Source organism: Cololabis saira, chromosome 14, assembly GCF_033807715.1.
Source record: "Cololabis saira isolate AMF1-May2022 chromosome 14, fColSai1.1, whole genome shotgun sequence".
In the NCBI taxonomy this organism is placed as follows: Eukaryota; Metazoa; Chordata; class Actinopteri; order Beloniformes; family Belonidae; genus Cololabis; species Cololabis saira.
The window spans coordinates 11,252,580-11,272,474 of record NC_084600.1 but is presented as its reverse complement, the minus strand read 5'-3'; the positions used below and the strand labels follow the sequence as shown (position 1 = coordinate 11,272,474).

The 19,895-nt window shown below is 42.2% G+C and overlaps 1 protein-coding gene across 2 annotated transcripts in view; it reads left to right on the top strand.

Annotated features, from left to right (window-relative positions):
• Positions 1–10,697, top strand: part of LOC133459579 (ephrin type-B receptor 4a-like) — a 67,191-nt gene extending 56,494 nt beyond the window's left edge. For both annotated transcript variants that reach the window (XM_061739669.1, XM_061739668.1), the window contains 6 exons: positions 442–689; positions 2,183–2,398; positions 4,243–4,392; positions 5,220–5,413; positions 7,085–7,243; positions 9,330–10,697. In XM_061739669.1, the coding sequence (XP_061595653.1) occupies positions 442–689; positions 2,183–2,398; positions 4,243–4,392; positions 5,220–5,413; positions 7,085–7,243; positions 9,330–9,438 (1,076 nt within the window). In that variant the 3' untranslated portion in view covers positions 9,439–10,697. The remainder of the gene's footprint in view (positions 1–441; positions 690–2,182; positions 2,399–4,242; positions 4,393–5,219; positions 5,414–7,084; positions 7,244–9,329) is intronic.
• The last annotated feature ends 9,198 nt before the right edge of the window (positions 10,698–19,895 follow it).

Sequence of the window (19,895 nt, the reverse complement as noted above, 5' to 3'; positions counted from 1 at the left end):
ACTCTAACAGGAAGAGCATCTTCTCCGTGTGTTAAAATGAGGAATATTGAGCATCTTGTGAAGTTATATTTATATATTTATAATATATTTAATATTACAACTTTATTCTCAAAATTTCGTCCTGGGAATCTCTGTTGAGACTGCTGCCCCCGCGAACCGGTAATGGATAAGCGGTAGAAAATGGATGGATGGAAATGTACTTAAATAAATGGATCCGGAGGCATTTGAAACCATTGTCTAGACTCTTCTTTATCAGCCCAAATGCCCAAAATGCTGCAGAAATAAAGTAATGAAGTGATAAATATGTTCCTAACATTAGTGTCCCTCTCTTAAAGGGCATCACATGCTGCAAGGGTGCTTCACATTTGTTAAATCCAGCAGTCGTCCTCTTAATTTGTCAGAAACAGATTGAGCGTGTATGTGTGTCTGCGTGTGCTGCAGGCGAGTTTGGGGAGGTGTGCAGAGGACGGCTGAAGATCCCAGGCAAAAAAGAGAACTACGTGGCGATTAAGACCCTGAAGGGAGGCTACACTGAGAAGCAGAGAAGGGACTTCTTGTCCGAGGCGTCCATCATGGGGCAGTTCCAGCACCCCAACATCATCCACCTGGAGGGGATCATCACCGCCAGCTGTCCTGTCATGATCCTCACCGAGTTCATGGAGAACGGAGCGCTGGATTCTTTTCTGCGGGTCAGTATGACACAGAGAACACGCACTGAAACTAATGGCGCTTTTCCACTAGTACCTACTCAGCCCGACTCCACTCGGTTCTTTTCAACACCCAGATCAGAAGTAGGAGGTTGGAGTGAAGCTGCTGTGACGCAGGGATTAAAGTTCTCCGTCTCTAGACGGATTTCCGTCAGTTGGAAAAAAAGGAAAAACAAGAAAGAACAAAAAACATTTGCACGTGCGTTTTGTTGTGGTACAGTTTAGACTATCCAATGAAATCATGTTGGGCATTAAACTGACGCTGTTGTAAACCAATAAAGCTAGCCAGAGCCTTGGTATTATTCGATCATAAACAGAGGAGGGCCGGTTCACCCTCAGGGAAGACCGATAGAACCTATATAAGTTCATATTATCTATATTTACTATAGCTTGTTTGGTTTCTTCTGTTCCAGACACACAGTTTGGCCAGCTGTGTCTGGTGACAGAATAAATTAGACAAGCTAAACAAACTAAAATGATTTGTTTACTGCATGAGCTGTTGCAATTTCCTTCTTTTTTGCACTTTAAATGGATATTGAAAGACCCATTTGAGTTTTTATTTTTTAGTTATTTCACAATAATTATTGTGAAATTATTATTTCACTAGTTATTTTACAGTCGTATAATTCAGGCAACAGCTCAAAAAACATTTTTAACAAAACTAACTCACATTAATATCGGATCGGATTGAATCAAATGGTGATTAAAAAACAGAAAACAGAAGGGCTAATACAGCATTTAACTTTTTTACTTGAAACCTTTGAGAAGCGACCGCACGGCAGAAAAGGGGCCATTCTTAAAGTGGTGCAGCATAGATGGAGGGGGAATATGAACTGGCCTGAAAAACATTTTTCAGTCAAAAATATTTTTTTTGCTTTAATCCCTGTGTGACGTATTTGATTGTGTGATCTAAACGGAGAAGACAACAACACTAAAGATGTAGAACCTGGAGGAGATGATAGATGTGCTGCTGGGTCTGTGACTTGTGTTCAATATCAAGTTAAAAAATGAGAGTGAGAGAAGCTTCAAGTGGCAACGCTTTTTAATTTTTGTTAGTTTGTCTTTGCGCTGCTGAAAAGTCAGCTGGAGCCGTGAGCAGCTATGAAGAGACAGAGCTCCTGGTAGATCTGGTCGTTCCTTATTGCCCGTCTAGATCCCTTTTTAATTCTCTCCTCAGCACCAGGTTTATGAACATCTGCATCTCAGAGTTGGATCATGAAACAGACTTTTGCTGCCGTTGCTGGTGGAATAAAATGAACTAGAAGCCGTCAGAGTCGCTCTTTCTGATTTCCTCCTCCTGACTCAGCCGCTTAGAACCTCAGCACGTTAGACCCCTAATGGAAAAGCACAAAGACGAGTCGAGTCGGGCTGAGTAGGTGCTAGTGGAAAAGCGCCATAACTGTCAGAGAACCTGCAGTGACTGGCGCTGGCTCATCCCTCGCCCTCCAGCTGAGCCGTTCCTCTTCTCTCTGCAGCTCAACGACAGCCAGTTCACCCCCATCCAGCTGGTGGGGATGCTGCGGGGCATCGCCTCTGGCATGAAGTACCTGTCAGAGATGAGCTACGTGCACAGAGACCTGGCTGCTCGGAACATCCTCATCAACAGCAACCTGGTGTGCAAGGTGTCCGACTTTGGCCTGTCGCGCTTCCTGCAGGAGAACTCCTCTGACCCGACCTACACCAGCTCTCTGGTGAGGCACAAGCCCGCTTTCATTCACACTCACGCAATATATTTGTTCATATACAGGACTGTCTCAGAAAATTCGAATATTGTAATAAAGTTATTTATTTTCTGTAATGCAATTAAAAAAACAAAAATGTCATACATTCTGGATTCATTACAAATCAACTGAAATATTGCAAGCCTTTTATTATTTTAATATTGATAATTATGGTTTACAGTTTAAGATTAAGATTCCCAGAATATTGTAATTTTTTGAGATAGGATATTTGAGTTTTCTTAAGCTGTAAGCCATGATCAGCAATATGAAAATAATAAAAGGCTTGCAATATTTCAGTTGATTTGTAATGAATCCAGAATGTATGACATTTTTGTTTTTTGTAATTGCATTACAGAAAATCACAATATTCTAATTTTCTGAGACAGTCCTGTATTATATTGGTGATAAAAGGTTATCATCTTGCATTAAATCCAGGTTATTATTTTACCTTCATTTATTTTCCCTCTCAGAGCCCCATCACTTATTTTTTTTTTTTTATTCTTTCTTTATTTGGAAAGCACAAGTAGATCAAACGGTACAGCAATATTCAAGTAAATGAAAATGAATGTCCTTCCAGTTTTGTTTGTTTAAGTCGTGAAAATGTACATTACTAGACATCAAGGTATTCTGGTCCCAGAGTAGTTTAGTCCTAGTTCTCGGGTTTGTCCTTTGAGCTTTATAGAGCCCAGTTTCACAGACAACTAAAGTTTCACAGCATTTGTGGAGGGAAAACAGCAATGGGAGGTGAATCCTCCTCCTTAGAACCGGATCAGAAAGACGTCTAGAATAAGCAGAGCCGGCTAAGGCTCCATATTCACCTGGACAGGACTCTGATACAATAGAGGGTTAGCATTGATGTCACTTCCCCACTGGACCAGCCCCCTTACTGGCACTGAGTGGCAAAACATCAGCAAAAGCAGCTGCAACTAGTGGAGAAGACACAGGATAACAGCCGATTATCGGCTTAATTTAAAGGCAGTTTGAATTGACAGTGACCCGTACAGTTACCAAGAACCAGTGGTCCATGGACATTAATATTTGGCCACGAATCCAGTTTCCTGATATTTATATGTACTTAATTTCTACGCCGGGGAAATACACGAAGCAAAGCTTGAAGGCTTACAAAAGTCTTGACGCTTGGTCCGACTTCAAGGCAGGATTTGTTGTAGAAATTAAAGTGATGAGGACACCGAACTTTATGATTTGACCGTTTAACGTTAGCTACCCAAAAATCCAACATTACCTGATACAAAATGGGAACCACAAATCCACGTTTCGGTGTCTGGAATCCAGTTGTTTCTGTGAATTGCAGCGATCCATTTGTCTCTCTTAAGCTTATTTTTCAGCAGTCTGTAAAACGATAACTCTGATTTCTTGCTAAATCTATGAGTACAGTCGATCACACAACAGCTCTTTCCCATTTTAGATGTTTTCCAGTTGCTCAAACTGAAAGTTTACGCTGCCTCAGTCTTTCTGACACTCAGTCTTTCTGACACTCAGTCTTTCTGACACTCAGTCTTTCTGACACTCAGTCTTTCTGACACTCAGTCTTTCTGACACTCAGTCTTTCTGCCACTCAGTGGTTGTAACCCGCTGTGAAGTCGCATCTGTGACGTCCTGCACATTCCCTCTATACAACTTAGTTTAACTGTTTACATGAACTATGAACAGAAATCAGGGGGTCACCTGCCGCTGCTGTTGTGGAATGAATCATAAAACCCAGTCAAAGGTTAAATCAACGAGTTACACCATAATAGCACCACTCCATATTCCCGTGAGGTTTTGCAGAGCTGACTGTTTCCTCTTCTGTGCAGGGAGGTAAGATCCCCATCCGCTGGACGGCACCAGAGGCAATCGCTTTCAGAAAGTTTACCTCGGCCTCCGACGTGTGGAGCTACGGCATCGTGATGTGGGAAGTCATGTCGTTTGGAGAGAGACCCTACTGGGACATGAGCAACCAGGACGTAAGTGGAAGCAGAGACAGAGGGCCGTGTTGCAGCAGTCTGTTCCACAGCACAGAGCTTTGGATGTTCTCCTTTTTATCCAGATGTCATTTTTAGTTAGTTAGTTTATTTTGCACATAAAACAGAACAGTAAAAAACAAAGGTCAAATGAAACATTGTGCAGGAGAGGTGGAAGCCAAAAAGGCTTATGAAAATGCCTCCCCTTATAAAACAACAGCAAAAGCAAAAACACAATATAGAAATAGATAATATAAAACAGAAAAAGACAATTTAACATGAAAAAGAAAAACTACTGAATTATTGAAAGATGGAAAAAATGAAGAAGATGTAGGATTGCATGAAAAGAAAAGTACAATTTAACAACTCCAGATGTGTTTCTGAACTAAAAAAAGATTTTTTCAAGTGTTTTTTGAACAAAGCCAGTGAAGATATTGATTTTAGTGTGTAGGTAAATTGTTCCATAGATGTTCCTCTGTATTTTAAAGTGCGTTGATTGTGTGAAGTCCGGCATAAAGGAAGGTAAAAGTCCTTTGAGTGTCGTGTCTGATATGAATGGATGTCTGAGGAAAACTTAAACTTAAAAAAGATTCTGGGAGCTAAGAGGCAGGTCGTGAGATGAATATACATACTTATACATAAACACACAGGTTTGATAGATGTTCACATTGAAGACGGATAACAAATTACATTTTCTAAAAAGAAAAATAGAAGATTCGTTTTTTTGGCAAAAGTAACCTCAAAAGTTTATTTTGGGCTAGCAGGGTCTTATTATTATAATTATAATTTGATTGAGGCATTTGAACAGGACTGATGTATTTCCCTACCAGGTGATCAACGCCATAGAGCAGGACTACCGGCTGCCCCCCCCGCCCGACTGCCCCACCCACCTGCACCAGCTGATGCTGGACTGCTGGCAGAAGGACCGCTCGGCGCGGCCGCGCTTCACAGACCTGGTCAGCGCGCTGGACAAGCTGATCCGCAACCCTGCATCGTTGAAAATAGTGGCTCAAGAAGGAGCAGGGTAAGAGCAGCGACGTTAGAAACCCACTCTGCCTCTCACACGTTAGCAGGAATCTCACTGCAGTCGGACTTTGGCTCATGCACAATATGTACATTAAATCCAGTAATTTCATTTCATTTCATTTTTATTTATTCCGATCATGGAAATATGCAAACAAACAAAAAACAAACAAGTAAAATGACAACACAATCAAAAGCATATTCCATAACCAGAAAGGAGCAGGAAGAAGAAAATCTTATTCTACCTGCCCCTCCCTCAAAACAAAATTGAACAATAATAACAGATGGACAATTACTTAGTTAATATCACAAAGAAAGAAAAACAAAAAAATCAAAGATAAATTGTCTGTTTCCATATGCATATATTATAAATTTTGACTATTTCATCCATACATTGCTATTTTTTTCTCTTTAAATTTCTTTTTAAACTGAAATATGTTTATACAGCCCTTTAAATCATAATGTAATGAATTCCATAACTTAATTCCAACAATAGAAACACTCATCTGCTTTAAATTTGAACTGAACGTAAACATGTATTGTAAGTTTTCTGGTAATGCTTTACCAGAAAACTTACAATACAATCCCTGGCTATAACGCGGTTCACCTTTCACGTCTCGCTGTTTCACAGCTGTTGTGCATTATGTTCTGCATTCTGATTGGCTAAACAGTCTCCTCGCTTCTTCACTTCCTGTGAAAATAACGTTGGTTGCTTAGCAACAATGCTGAGAACGGCCAATGAGCTTCAGCAGCAGCTCAAGAACGGCCTTTGATGAATCGTTCATTACAGTCTCAAATATAATCCATGGTGGCATGTCGGTTTATAAGAATCTTTTTGCCCAGAAGAAAAAAGAGCGACAACAACGATCCATAACTATTTTCTTCTCTGGAAAAAACACTCCTGCACCGCGGCTTTAGAAGAAAAAGACGCTACAGAGCGAGTCAGGATGCAGCAGCATCAGAAGAGCAGGGAAATACACGCTAGTCACAATTTGTCCTACTGTACTTATTGTATTCATAATCATTTTTCATTTTGATCTCTGCAATTTGAAGCCTTGTATAATAATTGTGAAAAAAAAAGGTTGCTACTTCACGGATTTCACCTATCACGGGTTCTTTTTGGAACGTAACCCCCGCGAAAAACCAGGGATTACCGTATTGTCCAATTGTCCAATCTCACACCAATAGCAAATTACATTTGCATCAATCCTGTTTCCATCACTGTTGTTTGTCTTGAGGATTCCTTGGGGATCATTATGTCAAAGTTATCCATGTCTGAGTGACAGTCTGTCATGTTAATACACAGACTGCAGAAATGTTTGTGTTTCATCTCTGAAAAGGGCTAAAATGTCTCTAAATGGGGTCCATTTAAAGCTCTCAGAGTGTCAGGATAGGCATTCCCCTCATACTGCCCACGTTGAGATGCACCTCAGTGTCCTGCTGTGACCTGTCAGCTGCTTGCTGGGCCCATTTCCCTTCCTTTGCATTCTGCCTGTCAGCTACTTGCATACAGCAGGCATCACTCCGCCCCTCACCAGTCCTATTGTGTGTGTCTGTCAGTCACTCAGCCTCAGGTTCTCTGCTTGTCAGTGGGAATGTTGCTGCAGGATACGTAGAAACTCCTCACTGTTGTTGTGGTGACGGTGTGTTTTGTTGTGTGTGCGTCCCCCAGGCCGTCCTACCCCCTGCTGGACCAGCGTGCCCCGCTAGCCCTGTCCCCGTGTGCGTCGGTGGGGGAGTGGCTGAGGGCCATCAAGATGGAGCGGTACGAGGACGGAGTCCTGCAGGCCGGCTACAGCTCCGTGGACCAGCTGGCCCAGATCACCGCACAGTGAGTCCCACTTCCTGTTCCATTTCCTGTTCCCCTGTCTGTTTAACCCTGTACTGTCTTTGGGTCAATCATTCTCCTTCCTTCTTCCCTTCCTCCTTTCTCCCTTCCATCTCCATTCCTTCCTTCCTTCCTTCCTTCCTTCCTTCCTTCCTTCCTTCCTTCCTTCCTTCCTTCCTTCCTTCCTTCCTTCCTTCCTTCCTTCCTTCCTTCCTTCCTTCCTTCTTTTTTCCCTTCCTTCCTTCTTTCCTCCTGCTTTCTCCTTCTTCCCTTCCTATTTTCTCCCTTCCTTCCTTCTTTCCTTGTTTTCTCCCTTCCTTCTCCCTTCCTTCCTTCCTTTCTTCCTTCCTTCCTTCCTTTCTTCCTTCCTTCCTTCCTTCCTTCCTTCCTTCCTTCCTTTCTTTCTTCCTTCCTTCCTTCCTTCCTTCCTTCCTTCCTTCCTTCCTTCCTTCCTTTCTTCCTTCCTTCCTTTCTTCCTTTCTTCCTTTCTTCCTTCCTTTCTTCCTTCCTTCCTTCCTTCCTTCCTTCCTTCCTTTCTTCCTTCCTTCCTTCCTTCCTTCCTTCCTTTCTTCCTTTCTTCCTTCCTTCCTTCCTTCCTTCCTTCCTTCCTTCCTTCCTTCCTTCCTTCCTTCCTTCCTTCCTTCTTTTCTCCCATCCGGCCTTCCTTATTTTCACCCTTCCTTCCTTCCTTCTTCCCTTCCTCTTTTCTCCCTCCCTTCCTTCCTTCTTTTGTCCCTTCCTTCCTTCTTTTCTCCCTTCCTTTTCACCCTTCCTTCCATCCTTCTTTCATCCCTTCTTCCCTTCCTCCTTCCTTGACCCGAAGACAGCACAAGGGTAAAGCTGGACATACACTGTGCGATATTTTAAATGGTTTGATTCAGCCCCATCTCACACCGCACTACTAGATCGATGAGTTCAAAAGTTCACAGCCCACGATTTATGGTCTCACACTGTACGACCCGATGCTCGGATGCTCCGTCTGCTCACACTATACGATCATAATCCTCACGTCAGACTTCTGTGTACTGGAACTCGAGGCCGGGTTAAGGGGGGGCAGGGGTGGGCTGTGCCCACCCAAACGTGCGTCCTGCCCACCCGATCAAAGGTTATGGGGATCCTTTATTTTTTTAGAATTTTATTTTTTATATATATAAAAAAAATCCCCAAATATCTGAACCGTTTCTGATTGGGTGGGCACTGCGCATCATTTTTAGACACAACAATAAACGCATACCGCAAAAGTTGTGTCTCGGCGGAGGGACCTGGAGTCCCAGCAAAATGAGCACGACAGAGAAGAGAAGTGTTCAGAACAGCACACAGAGCACACACTGAAGCATGATTTATGGTTCCGTGTTACGCCAACGCAGAGCCTACGGCGTAGGGTACGCGGCGACGCGCACCGTACGCTGCGTTGGTGTAACGCGGAACCATAAATCAGCCTTTAGCAATTTGTACCGTTCTGTGTGGCGATAAATGAAAAAAGATTAGACAACGTCGTGATTGGACAAGGAATTGGCTGGGCAGACGTGGGAAATGCGGTCTTTTTTTCTGCTATTAAAACATGATTTGTAATGTGAATTTGCAAGACTTTAAACTACAAATAATAGTTTTTGACGTGACATCAGAGATTGGGCATGCTCTCTGTGAAAGGATGAGTCCAATCGGGTCGTAGCACGACCAGGATTTCAAACACGTTTGATTTTCTAGCGAGCACACGATTTGGGATCGGGAGCTCGTCGTGAGGTGTTACTCTCTCGTTGTGAGGTGTTACTCTCGTCGTTACCCCACATTTACTGCACGAGGCATGACCAACGATTGGGTCGAAATCCGGCCTGATCCAAAAAATAGTCGCACGACAGGAAAATCGTCTCAAAACGAGCCGATAATCGCAGAGTGTCTGCCCGGCTTAAGTTGATCTAATTTTCATTTTGCATGTCACACTTTCTGTCTTATAGCTTGTTGTTATAATTATATTCAAACATTTCATGTAGTATGTGTTTGGATTTGAATTAAAAATAGGTGAAATAAACTGAAATCCAGACACTCTCCTTCCTGTCTAATGGATGATGCTTTTTCCACATCTCTTCAGGGATCTGCTGCACATGGGAGTGACTTTGGCCGGACATCAGAGGAAAATGCTTTCCAGCATACAGACAATGACCTTTCAGAACAAGAGCGCTGAAACCGTGACGTTCTAGCCGCTCGGCTTCCTGCCCTGAGCGTGAACACAGCACACCGGTGTGAAGCCGTGTCCTCCGGATCCCTCCCGTCACCTACTCTGACTCCATGGACGATGGGAGAATGTACTTATAACCAGGGAAAAGACTAAAAAACAGAACCAGCAAATCGAGATGACCGATGGGAGTTTTGCAGAGACTGGCAGTGACCTGTCCCCAGGAGTGACGGGGTGATGTCACGCAGACTGACTCTGTCTCATTTTTAAAGTTTGCGATTGTATTTTTACATCTAAAAAGGATCCAACTCAATGCACATGCCAAACCAAGAGGAGCGACAGACCAGGGTTTACAGTTTCTCATCATTCTGACACCAGTTTACTACTTTGTAGTTCCAAAATGTTCAAAAAAAAAAGACAAAAAGACATGCTACTATGATATTTTTAGTTTTCAAATTGTTGTCTAATAAGAAATGAGAACTGCTTTCATTGTTGGCGTCTTGCATAATCTTCCTGGATTAGCTGACTTCACAGGGACCTTTCATGTCAAGATTGAGGATTTAAACTGGGAGATTTGAGTTTGTTTTTCCATTTGATTTCAACATTACCTCCTCTTTACTCAGGTGTGATGTGGAACACAGACATTGGACAATTCTGAACTTGCTCTAATCAAAGTCCTCGTCCTCCTCAGTCTGGCTCGCCCTGCGCCGGCTCAGCAATGTGTGAGGAGGATAAAAGGCATGGAGACACATCCGCACTTTTATCGTCTCTGTTCTGCCGAGTGAATGATTATCTGCAGTGATTCCGTGCATTTACTCTTGAGCTGTTTCTGTTAGATGTTTTTCTGCTGAAGCTTCGGTTTTATTACAATTAGGCTGAACAAGGACCAAGTGGACTGAGAGACCAGAGAGCACTGTACAAATGGGTTTCTTTACCAATTATTATCTGGCCCAAAACATGTTTTCATTGATGTGACTAATGCATTTTTTAAATTCTCTTATTCTGTATACTCCATCTTCTCAGTGCCATTCGTTTGTCTTTGTGATTTTGATGGCAGTTTTATAAAGCAAAAAAAATCTCTTGAGTGATTTTGGTTTGTCTCATTTAAATGTTTCTTAAAGGTTTGCTTTAACATTTAAGTGTATTTAGTGTTAATGAGTCTGCTGAAGGATGCAGCGCCCGTCAGCTTTCAGTGTGGGATGCTAATGTTACTGTGGAGTTTTTTTTCTTTATTAGTTGAGTATATTGTTCTGTATTCTGGCGCTGATTAAAACACTTCAACATTTTGCCCAAAATAACTTTAATAGTCAGCACAAAAGATGTTTCATAGCTGGCTAACTTTTGGATGGATCATAGTTATCAGCTCATGAAGTTACCCAGCCCCTTCAGAAAATTACATTTTAGATGCTGCTGCATATCCTGGTTTAGACTCAGGATATCTGTCAATGTTTCGCAATATTGTCTTTGGTATCATTTTAAGCATTCATTCAAGCTAAGATGTGAATCTTTCTGACCAACATAGAGGTCACTGTAACACACATTTTTACACAATTTTCGCCTAAATGATATAGTATTTTTTTATCCCTGTGTCATCTAGGAACAACAGAGACACAAAATACAACAATTGGAATACTCACAGGACCATAAGGATTCAGGAAATGTATCACATCTTAGCTTGAATGAATGCTTTAAAAGGTCCCCTTTAAAATGATACCAAAGACAATATTGTGAAACATTGACAGATATCCTGTACATGAGTCTAAACCAGGATATGCACCAGCATCTAAAATGTAATTTTCTGAAGGGGGTGGGTAACTACATGAGCTGATAACTCTGATCCAGCTGCCACTCAGGAAGGGTTATCATACCAAAATATCATCTACATACATGGATATTTTCAAAAATTATAAGCAAGTTTGGTCACCTTGAGTGGTGCTGACAAATGAAATGTTGGGCTCTGGCCCATGGACTAGTAGTTGGAACCAAAGATCTCAAATTCTGACTCATCAGACCAAAGCACAGATTTCCACTGGTCTAATGTCCATTCCTTGTGTTCTTTAGCCCAAACAAGTCTGTTCTGCTTGTTGCCTGTCCTTAGCAGTGGTTTCCTCGCAGCTATTCTATCATGAAGGCCTGATTTACAGTCTCCTCTGAACAGTTGTTCTAGAGATGTCTGCTGCTAGAACTTGAAAGGAGAGGAGTTTCTTTAAGCTGTGTGGCATTGACCTGGTATCGTAGCTGCGGTTCACCTGCGATCTCTGAGGCTGGTGAGGAGGATGAACTTATCCTCCGCAGCAGAGGTGACTCTTGGTCTTCCTTTCCTGGGGCCGTCCTCTTGTGAGCCAGTTTCTTTGCAGCGCTTGATGGTTTTTGCGACTGCACTTGGGGACACTTTCAAAGTTTTCCCGACCTTCATTTCTTAAATTAATGATGACCACTCGTTTTTCTTTACTTAGCTTCTTTTTTCTTACAATAATACAAATTCTAACAGTCTATTCAGTAGCGCTATCAGCTGTGTATCCACTTGACTTCTGCAAAACACAACTCATGGTCCCAACCATGTATAAGGGCACATATAAGGACATAAGGACCTGTGAAGTGAAGATAATTTCAGGTGACTGTGTCTTGACATCAATAGCCAGGCACATTAGTGAAACGATCGTTCACTTTGTGAGACAAGCGCCAAATTTTGGCGCAGGCAGGTGGAAGCAGCAGCGGGATGACTGGGGGGGGGGGTCACTGAGGTGGTTCGTAAGCTCCTCAGTGGCACCAGGGGTGGATGAGATTCGCCCTGAGTACCTCAAGTCTCTGGATGTTGTAGGGCTGTCTTGGTTGACACGCCTCTGCGACATCGCATGGAGGAAGGGGACAGTACCGCTGGGGTGGCAAACCGGGGTGGTGGTCCCTCTTTTTAAAAAGGGGGACCGGAGAATGTGTTCCAACTATAGGGGGATCACACTTCTCAGCCTCCCCGGGAAAGTCTACGCCAGGGTACTGGAGAGGAGAATACGGCCGATAGTTGAACCTCGGATTCAGGAGGAACAATGCGGTTTTCGTCCCGGTCGTGGAACACTGGACCAGCTCTACACCCTCTGCAGGGTGATGAGGGTTCATGGGAATTTGCCCAACCAGTCTACATGAGTTTTGTGGATCTGGAGAAGGCATTTGACCGTGTCCCTCGTGTCATTCTGTGGGGGGTCAGTGAGTATGGGGTCCGGGGCCGTCTGTTAAGGGCTGTCCGGTCTCTGTATGATCGGAGCAGGAGTCTGGTTCGCATTGCCGGCAGTAGATCAGACTTGTTCCCGGTGCATGTTGGACTCCGGCAGGGCTGCCCTTTGTCACCGGTCCTGTTCATAATTTTTATGGACAGGATTTCTAGGCGCAGCCAGGGGCCGGAGGGGATCCGGTTTGGGAACCTCAGGATTTCATCTCTGCTTTTTGCAGATGACGTTGTCCTGTTGGCTTCATCAGACCGGGACCTGCAGCATGTGCTGGGGCGGTTTGAGGCCGAGTGCGACGCGGCAGGGATGAGAATCAGCACCTCCAAGACCGAGGCCATGGTTCTCCACTGGGAAAGGGTGGCATGCCTTCCGGGTGGGTGGAGGAGTTCAAGTATCTCGGGGTCTTGTTCACGAGTGAGGGAACGATGGAGCGGGAGATTGACAGACGGATCGGTGCAGCGTCCGCAGTAATGCGGTCGATGTACCGGACCGTCGTGGTGAAGAGGGAGATGAGTCGAAACGCAAACCTCTCGATTTACCGGTCAATCTACGCACCTATCTTCACCTATGGTAATGAGTAGTGACTGAAAGGATAAGATCGCGGATACAAGCGGCCGTGATGAGTTTCCTCCGCAGGGTGGCTGGACGCTCCCTTAGAGATAGGGTGAGGAGTTCGGTCACCCGGGAGGAGCTCGGAGTCGAGCCGCTGCTCCTTCACATTGAGAGGAAGGAGGAAGAGCTGCAGGAAGTGTCTGTGGTGAGGGAAGTCCGGGCATCTCTGTTGAGGCTGCTGCCCCCGCGACCCGGGAACGGATAAGCGGCGGACGATGGATGGATGGATGGATAAAATATGTTCAGCAATTCAAGTTCTACACGGACAACCTTGTTTTAGCTTTCATAAGACAGCCATCTTGAAAAGCGGCCGCCATCTTGGATTTTCAGGCGGCTAACGGGTTTTTTTGCATAAGTAGGTACTCGCCAATGTTCATGCAAAATTTGGTGCTTGTCTCACAAAGTGAACGATTCTCCTAAAAACCTGACTTAATTTCCCTCACTACAAGAGAATGCAGAGTGTGTGCAAAGCAGTAATCACAGCAAAAGGTGGCTACTTTGAAGAAACTAGAATATAAAGTGTATTTTCAGTTGATTTACACTTTTTTGTTAAGTACATATTTCCACATGCGTTAATTCATAGTTTTGATGCCTTCAGTGTGAATCTACAATGTCAATAGTAATGAAAAGAAAGGAAGCTCATTGAATGAGAAGATGTGTCCAAACTTTTGGTCTGTTGTATATATTTATATATATATATATATATATATATATATATATATATATATATATATATATATATATATATATATATATATATATATATATTATATATATATAATTTAGTTTTTCCTTTTCTTTATACAGCCATTCCTTGTTTTTACATTCCTTCATCTCCTCTTTTTACTTTACCTTATGCATTTCTCCAAATTAAGACTATTTCACAACCTATAGATGAAAGACTAAAACTAATACTATTAATGTCAAGATTTGTAGTTAACATGCACTAGCATGTTAACATAAATGTTGGTTGCATGTTGGTTTAATAATGTCCCTTTGAGTACCCCTACACCACATAACATTAATAGATAATTTTAGAAATTCTTCCATTAGACAATATTCAGTCTTCAGTGAGGGCTGATTGTGTAAACCAGAAGGTATGAGAGCAGCATTATACATAATTACATAAACCAGTGTGAGGAGTGTGTATTACATGTATTATATGTTTATCCCAGTGTGTCACCACCAGTTGCTCAATAGTGTTGATTTTGGCCCGATCCTGCTCCTTCCTGTTTATTGACCAATAGTAGAGGAGCTGGACCAAGAAGGCCCGGCCTCCTCATTTGCATTATGAGGCAGAAATACACAAGGTAAAGTAAAAAGAGGAGACAAGGGAATGTTAAAACAAGGAATGCATGTATGAGGAAAAGATAAAACAAAAAAATGTATACTTTCTGCTTTTATTTTTAATTATGTCTGTTTTGGTCCTCCATAGTTGTGTGAACATCAAAAAAAAAGAGAGAAAACCACTAAAACAAACCAGCAAGTATCCACTGGTTTCCATGTGGAATGTAAACAATGTTAGCAAATGGAATGCTGTTTAATCCCCCACGTCCCCCCCCAGCCCCCTGACCTGCAGCTGGGGAACAGTCACCCCGACCTTTTTGACATTAAGTTATGAATGATATCCCCTTCACAGATTTTATTTTCAATTTTGATTGGGATTCCAGCAATCTAGTGCAGCCATCTAGTGCAAAAAAAAAAAAAAAATCTTCCTACCAATCAGGGGAGTCTGAAGAAAAACCTCCACATAAGATACAAGACTAAAACTGGCCTGCAGTCTTTGTGTGAAATTGGCAATCCTTTTGGAAAACATGGATGTTTTATCTTCAGGGCTGAAGAGCAAAGCCCCCTGTTGTGGAAAAATGAAATACTGTATAATATGTTCTTTCCCACTGACTATTTGGACTAAAACTGAATGCATCTACAGTAAGTTACCAAGAATAAGACAGGAAAGATGAGCCATATTTCAGTAGATTTAATTAAGCAAATAGCTCAGAACATACATCATGCGTCTCGATGCAGAATGACATTAAACGAAGGGAAGTATAATGATTTTAAAGCATAAATGATGATTCATCCATACGATTCTGATCGTCGTTCTGATTTCATCCAAGTGGCCATCACGGACCATCCCTCTTTTTATCCCCGCTAGGTTTACTAGGACATGGGGAACTTGAGTATCTGTGATGACCCCATTTACACTTGTGGCGTTTTTCCACCAGTACCTACTCGGCTCGACTCAACTCGTCCTGGTTTCTTTTCCATAACAATTCACCTGGATCAGAAGTAGGAGGTTGGAGTGAAGCTGCTGTGACGTATTTGATTGTGTGATCTAAACGAAGAAGACAACAACACTAAAGATGTAGAACCTGGAGGAGATGATAGATGTGCTGCTGGATCTGTGGCTTGTGTTTGATATCAAGTTAAAAAATGAGAGTGAGAGAAGCTTCAAGTGGCGATGCTTTTTTTTTTTGTTTGTTTGTCTCGGCGCTGCTGAAAAGTCAGCTGGAGCTGTGAGCAGCTATGAAGAGACAGAGATCCTGGTGGATCTGGTCGTTCCTTATCGCCGTCTAGATCCCTTTTTAATTCTCTCCTCAGCACCAGGTTTATGAACATCTGCACCTCAGAGTTGGATCAGAAACAGACTTCTGCTGCCGTTGCTGGTGGAATAAAATGAAGAAGCGAGTCGCTCTTTCTCTGATTTCCTCCTCCTGACTCAGACGTCTGACTCCAACCCCCCGACCAATCAGTGGCCTGTAATGTGATGATGTCAGATACAGCCGACTCAGCCGCTTAGAACCTCGGCAGAATAGATACGGAAAAGTATCTACTCGACACGTTAGACCCCTGGTGCAGTGGTTCCCAACCTTTTTTCCTTGTTCCCCCCTTACTTGTGTCTAAGACCAGCCGGGGCCCCCGACCCGTACGTACCTGCACCAAAAGAGTAAAGTTATTCGTTACAAACCTTTAATTGAAAAAATGAACATTAATTATGTTTTTGTGATACATTTTTCTTTGGTTTACCCTGTATACATATGACTTTGTCTTTCTCACCTTCATTTTGTGTCACCAATGTATAAAATATGCACAGAAAATAACTGCAAGGACATAAAATAATTTCTGAAAAATGTCTCTTTTAATATGAGAGCAAAACTTTTTAACATTTTTCCTTTAACAACCTGTCGGAGTAGTAGTATGATTAAATGTTGAATAATGATATAATAATAAGTTATTAAGTTTTTATCTTGCTAAATAACTTAGAAATATATTTTGGTCATTTTAAAATACTACGTGGGTTTATACAGACTTGGATTAAGTATTCCATTAGGTGTGTTATTATGATTTTTTATTTATTTAACATGCGCAAATATAATTTTTACAACTGCATATCTTCAAAGCAGACAAAGTTTCGCGCACCCCCAGAGATCTCTGGCGCCCCCCCAGGTTGGGAGACATTGATCTAGTGGAAAAGAACCAAACGGAGGCGACTTGAGTCGAGTCGGACTGAGTAGGTACTAGTGGAAAAACGCCATTAAGGTCTTGTAAAACCATATGCTGCTGTCAAGATAATGTTTTATTTGAGGTTTTATCCGGAAAGGTCCTGCACACTTTAGCAAGAAATTGGCACACTACTTTCTGTACATATCACAATAGTATAGCTGCATCGTATATGGATTACTAACCAGTCCAGAGTTGTCACATCTACATCTTATGCTCCATTGTTAATGACCAGAAGGACAAAGGTGATCCAAACTGCTCAGCAGCTGAAAAGCTTTTATTTTTGAAACCGCAGCAGTTACTTTCCTCTTACAGTCAATGACATTTTCAAAATACTTTTTAAAATCAATCCTTTATTTACTATGAGAAACTGAAAACCTTTTCCAGTTTCAAATCATTATATTCCAGCTTTATCTTCTATTGTCATAATGCCCCAAGTCATTTGGAATTCAGAGTCACCTGGAGTTTCTTTAAAATGCTTTTAGTTTGTAGTATTTGTAGGTTTTTCAGTTAATGACTCAAATGTCTTCTTGGCAAGTTGCTTTAAGGCTTACAGTAGATTAGAGTGCAATGTTGATTACCGGTACATTTTTTTGGCCTAAATTAATTAAAACATAGTTTTTATTAAAATCAACTGAAAAGTGAATTGCTGCTCATGTAACACATGTACTCTAAATAATTGCAGCACTTGAAAATAAACTTTAATGTTGCGGATGGCTTAAAATCCTCAGTTCTCTTGTCTAATGCAGGTAATTTTTTATGTTGTATTATGTTGTATCCAAATGGACCGAAATAAAAAACTCAAAATCAAAAAATCAATAATCGTTCACAGTAATGGTATGGACAAGCAAAAGTACTTCCTTTTTCACAATGAATATGGTCATGATGTTGCACGTCTCAGTAAGAGCGGGAAGATAAATATACCTTGCTTACCATTGCATGTGTGGGGGAATTCATTATATAAGAATCACGCCAGCGGAGACTGGGCTTGTTGACATGTCGCCTGGCTCCTGTACATGTCCAGGTTCATCAATCATTCTCAAAGCAAGCGACGCATGAAAAGGGAATGAATTAACATGAATGCCATCATATGAATGTCATGGGGGAGGTGGCAGAGCCCCCGCAGGCCAAAGGAGAAGAGAAAAACCTGCTTCTGGTAACAGGCTGGTCTGTCTTATGGAGCTTTTCCACTAGTACCTACTCAGCCCGACTCAACTCGCCTTTGCGCTTTCCCACTAGAGGTCTAATGTGCCGAGTAGATACTTTTCTGTAACTATTCTGCTGAGGTTCTAAGCTGCTGAGTCGGCTGTATCTGACATCATCACACTACAGACCACCGATTGGTCGGGGGGTTGGAGTCAGACGTCTGAGTCAGGAGGAGGAAATCAGAGAAAGAGCGACTCGCTGCTTCTTGTTCATTTTAAGCTTGAGTTATGGTTCTGCATCAAAACTACACCGTCACTGACGTGCACCTCCCAAAAATTGTAACTACGCGTCGAGGCGACGCAGACGGAGAGGGCTGTGATTGGTTCGCTTGGAAGCAACGCATTTCCGGTTTCCGGTTTGAAGCAGTCGTGAACTTTCAGCGCTCTTTTCTTCGTTTATGTGTGATTTTTTTTTGTTTTGTTTTTTTGCACAATATTTGTCATTATCTCTTTGATTCACTGTGACCGGAAAAAGTCGGATAAACCATTCAGGAAAAGATCGCAAATTAGCGGTCACGGGGGGAACTGCACCGCGGCGAAATGGAGTGACGGAGAAGTCCGAAGGGTTCACGACGGCGTCACGGTGACGGTGTGTGCTCTGCGTTGGTTTGACGCAGAATTCAGGCTTTATTCGACCAGCAATGGCAGCACAAAAGTCTGTTTCATGATCCAACTCTGAGGGTCAGATGTTCATAAACCTGGTGCTGAGGAGAGAATTAAAAAGGGATCTAGACGGAGATAAGGAACGACCAGATCTACCAGGAGCTCTGTCTCTTCATAGCTGCTCACGGCTCCAGCTGACTTTTCAGCAGCGCCGAGACGAACTAACAAAAATTAAAAAACGTTGCCGCTTGAAGCTTCTCTCTCTCTCATTTTTCAACTTGATATGGAACACAAACCACAGATCCAGCAGCACATCTATCATCTCCTCCAGGTTCTACATCTTTAGTGTTGTTGTCTTCTTCGTTAGATCACACAATCAAATACATCACAGCAGCTTCACTCCAACCTCCTACTCCTGATCTGGGTATTGAAAATAAAAGAGGGCAAGGCGAGTCAGGCTGAGTAGGTACTAGTGGAAAGTGCCATTAATGACCCTCAATACCGCTGACCTCAATCCAAGGAGGGTCAGCACATAACAAAGCAGCTGCATCTTCAAATCTTGGATTTGTCTGGACTGCTGTGCTCTCTGGTGTGCTTTTATTTCACTGCTCGTACACGTAAGCCAAATAAATGTTTCCTGGCAGTCGTTTATGAGTGACTGAGTTGGACCAGCAGGCAGTAGCAGTACGTCACTTACAGGCTTTTTTACCCGGAGCTAAAATCTTGTTTGGACCCTAGAATTGTTTTTGCCAGTTCTCTCAGGTGCAGGGTGTTGGTCGGAGTAGCAGCCTTCCCTCACGCTATTAACTCTGTTAATGTTCCCCATTTCTACAAGGCTGAGGTTATGCATTTGTGTCAAAGATTAACCTCTAGCACAGCTCTTCTGATCACGCTCAGGTGATGTTTTAATGTCTGAATTTGAAAGCTCTGTTAACAAAGAGTAACAGCAACGTCTCAGGTTAAAATGTACAGATTTGATGGAGATTAGGTGTAAAAATGATAGATTCCTGGTTTGGATCCCGGCAGGCTTTCTCTGTGGTGTTTGTGTTTGAATTGATTTGATTTGAAGATTTTATTTCGAACATGCATGATAAAAAAGCGTACAAAAAAGTGAAAAAACTGAATACAAATATATATATATATATATATATATATATATATATATATATATATATATATATATATATATATATATATATATATATATATATATATTAGGGGTGTAACGATACAATATTATAGCAGTATTTTTTTAACAACTTTGAATGAGGAACATATGACTGGAAAAAAATGTATTTTATTTGAAAGACACAAAATACAAAACAATGCTGTGCATTTGC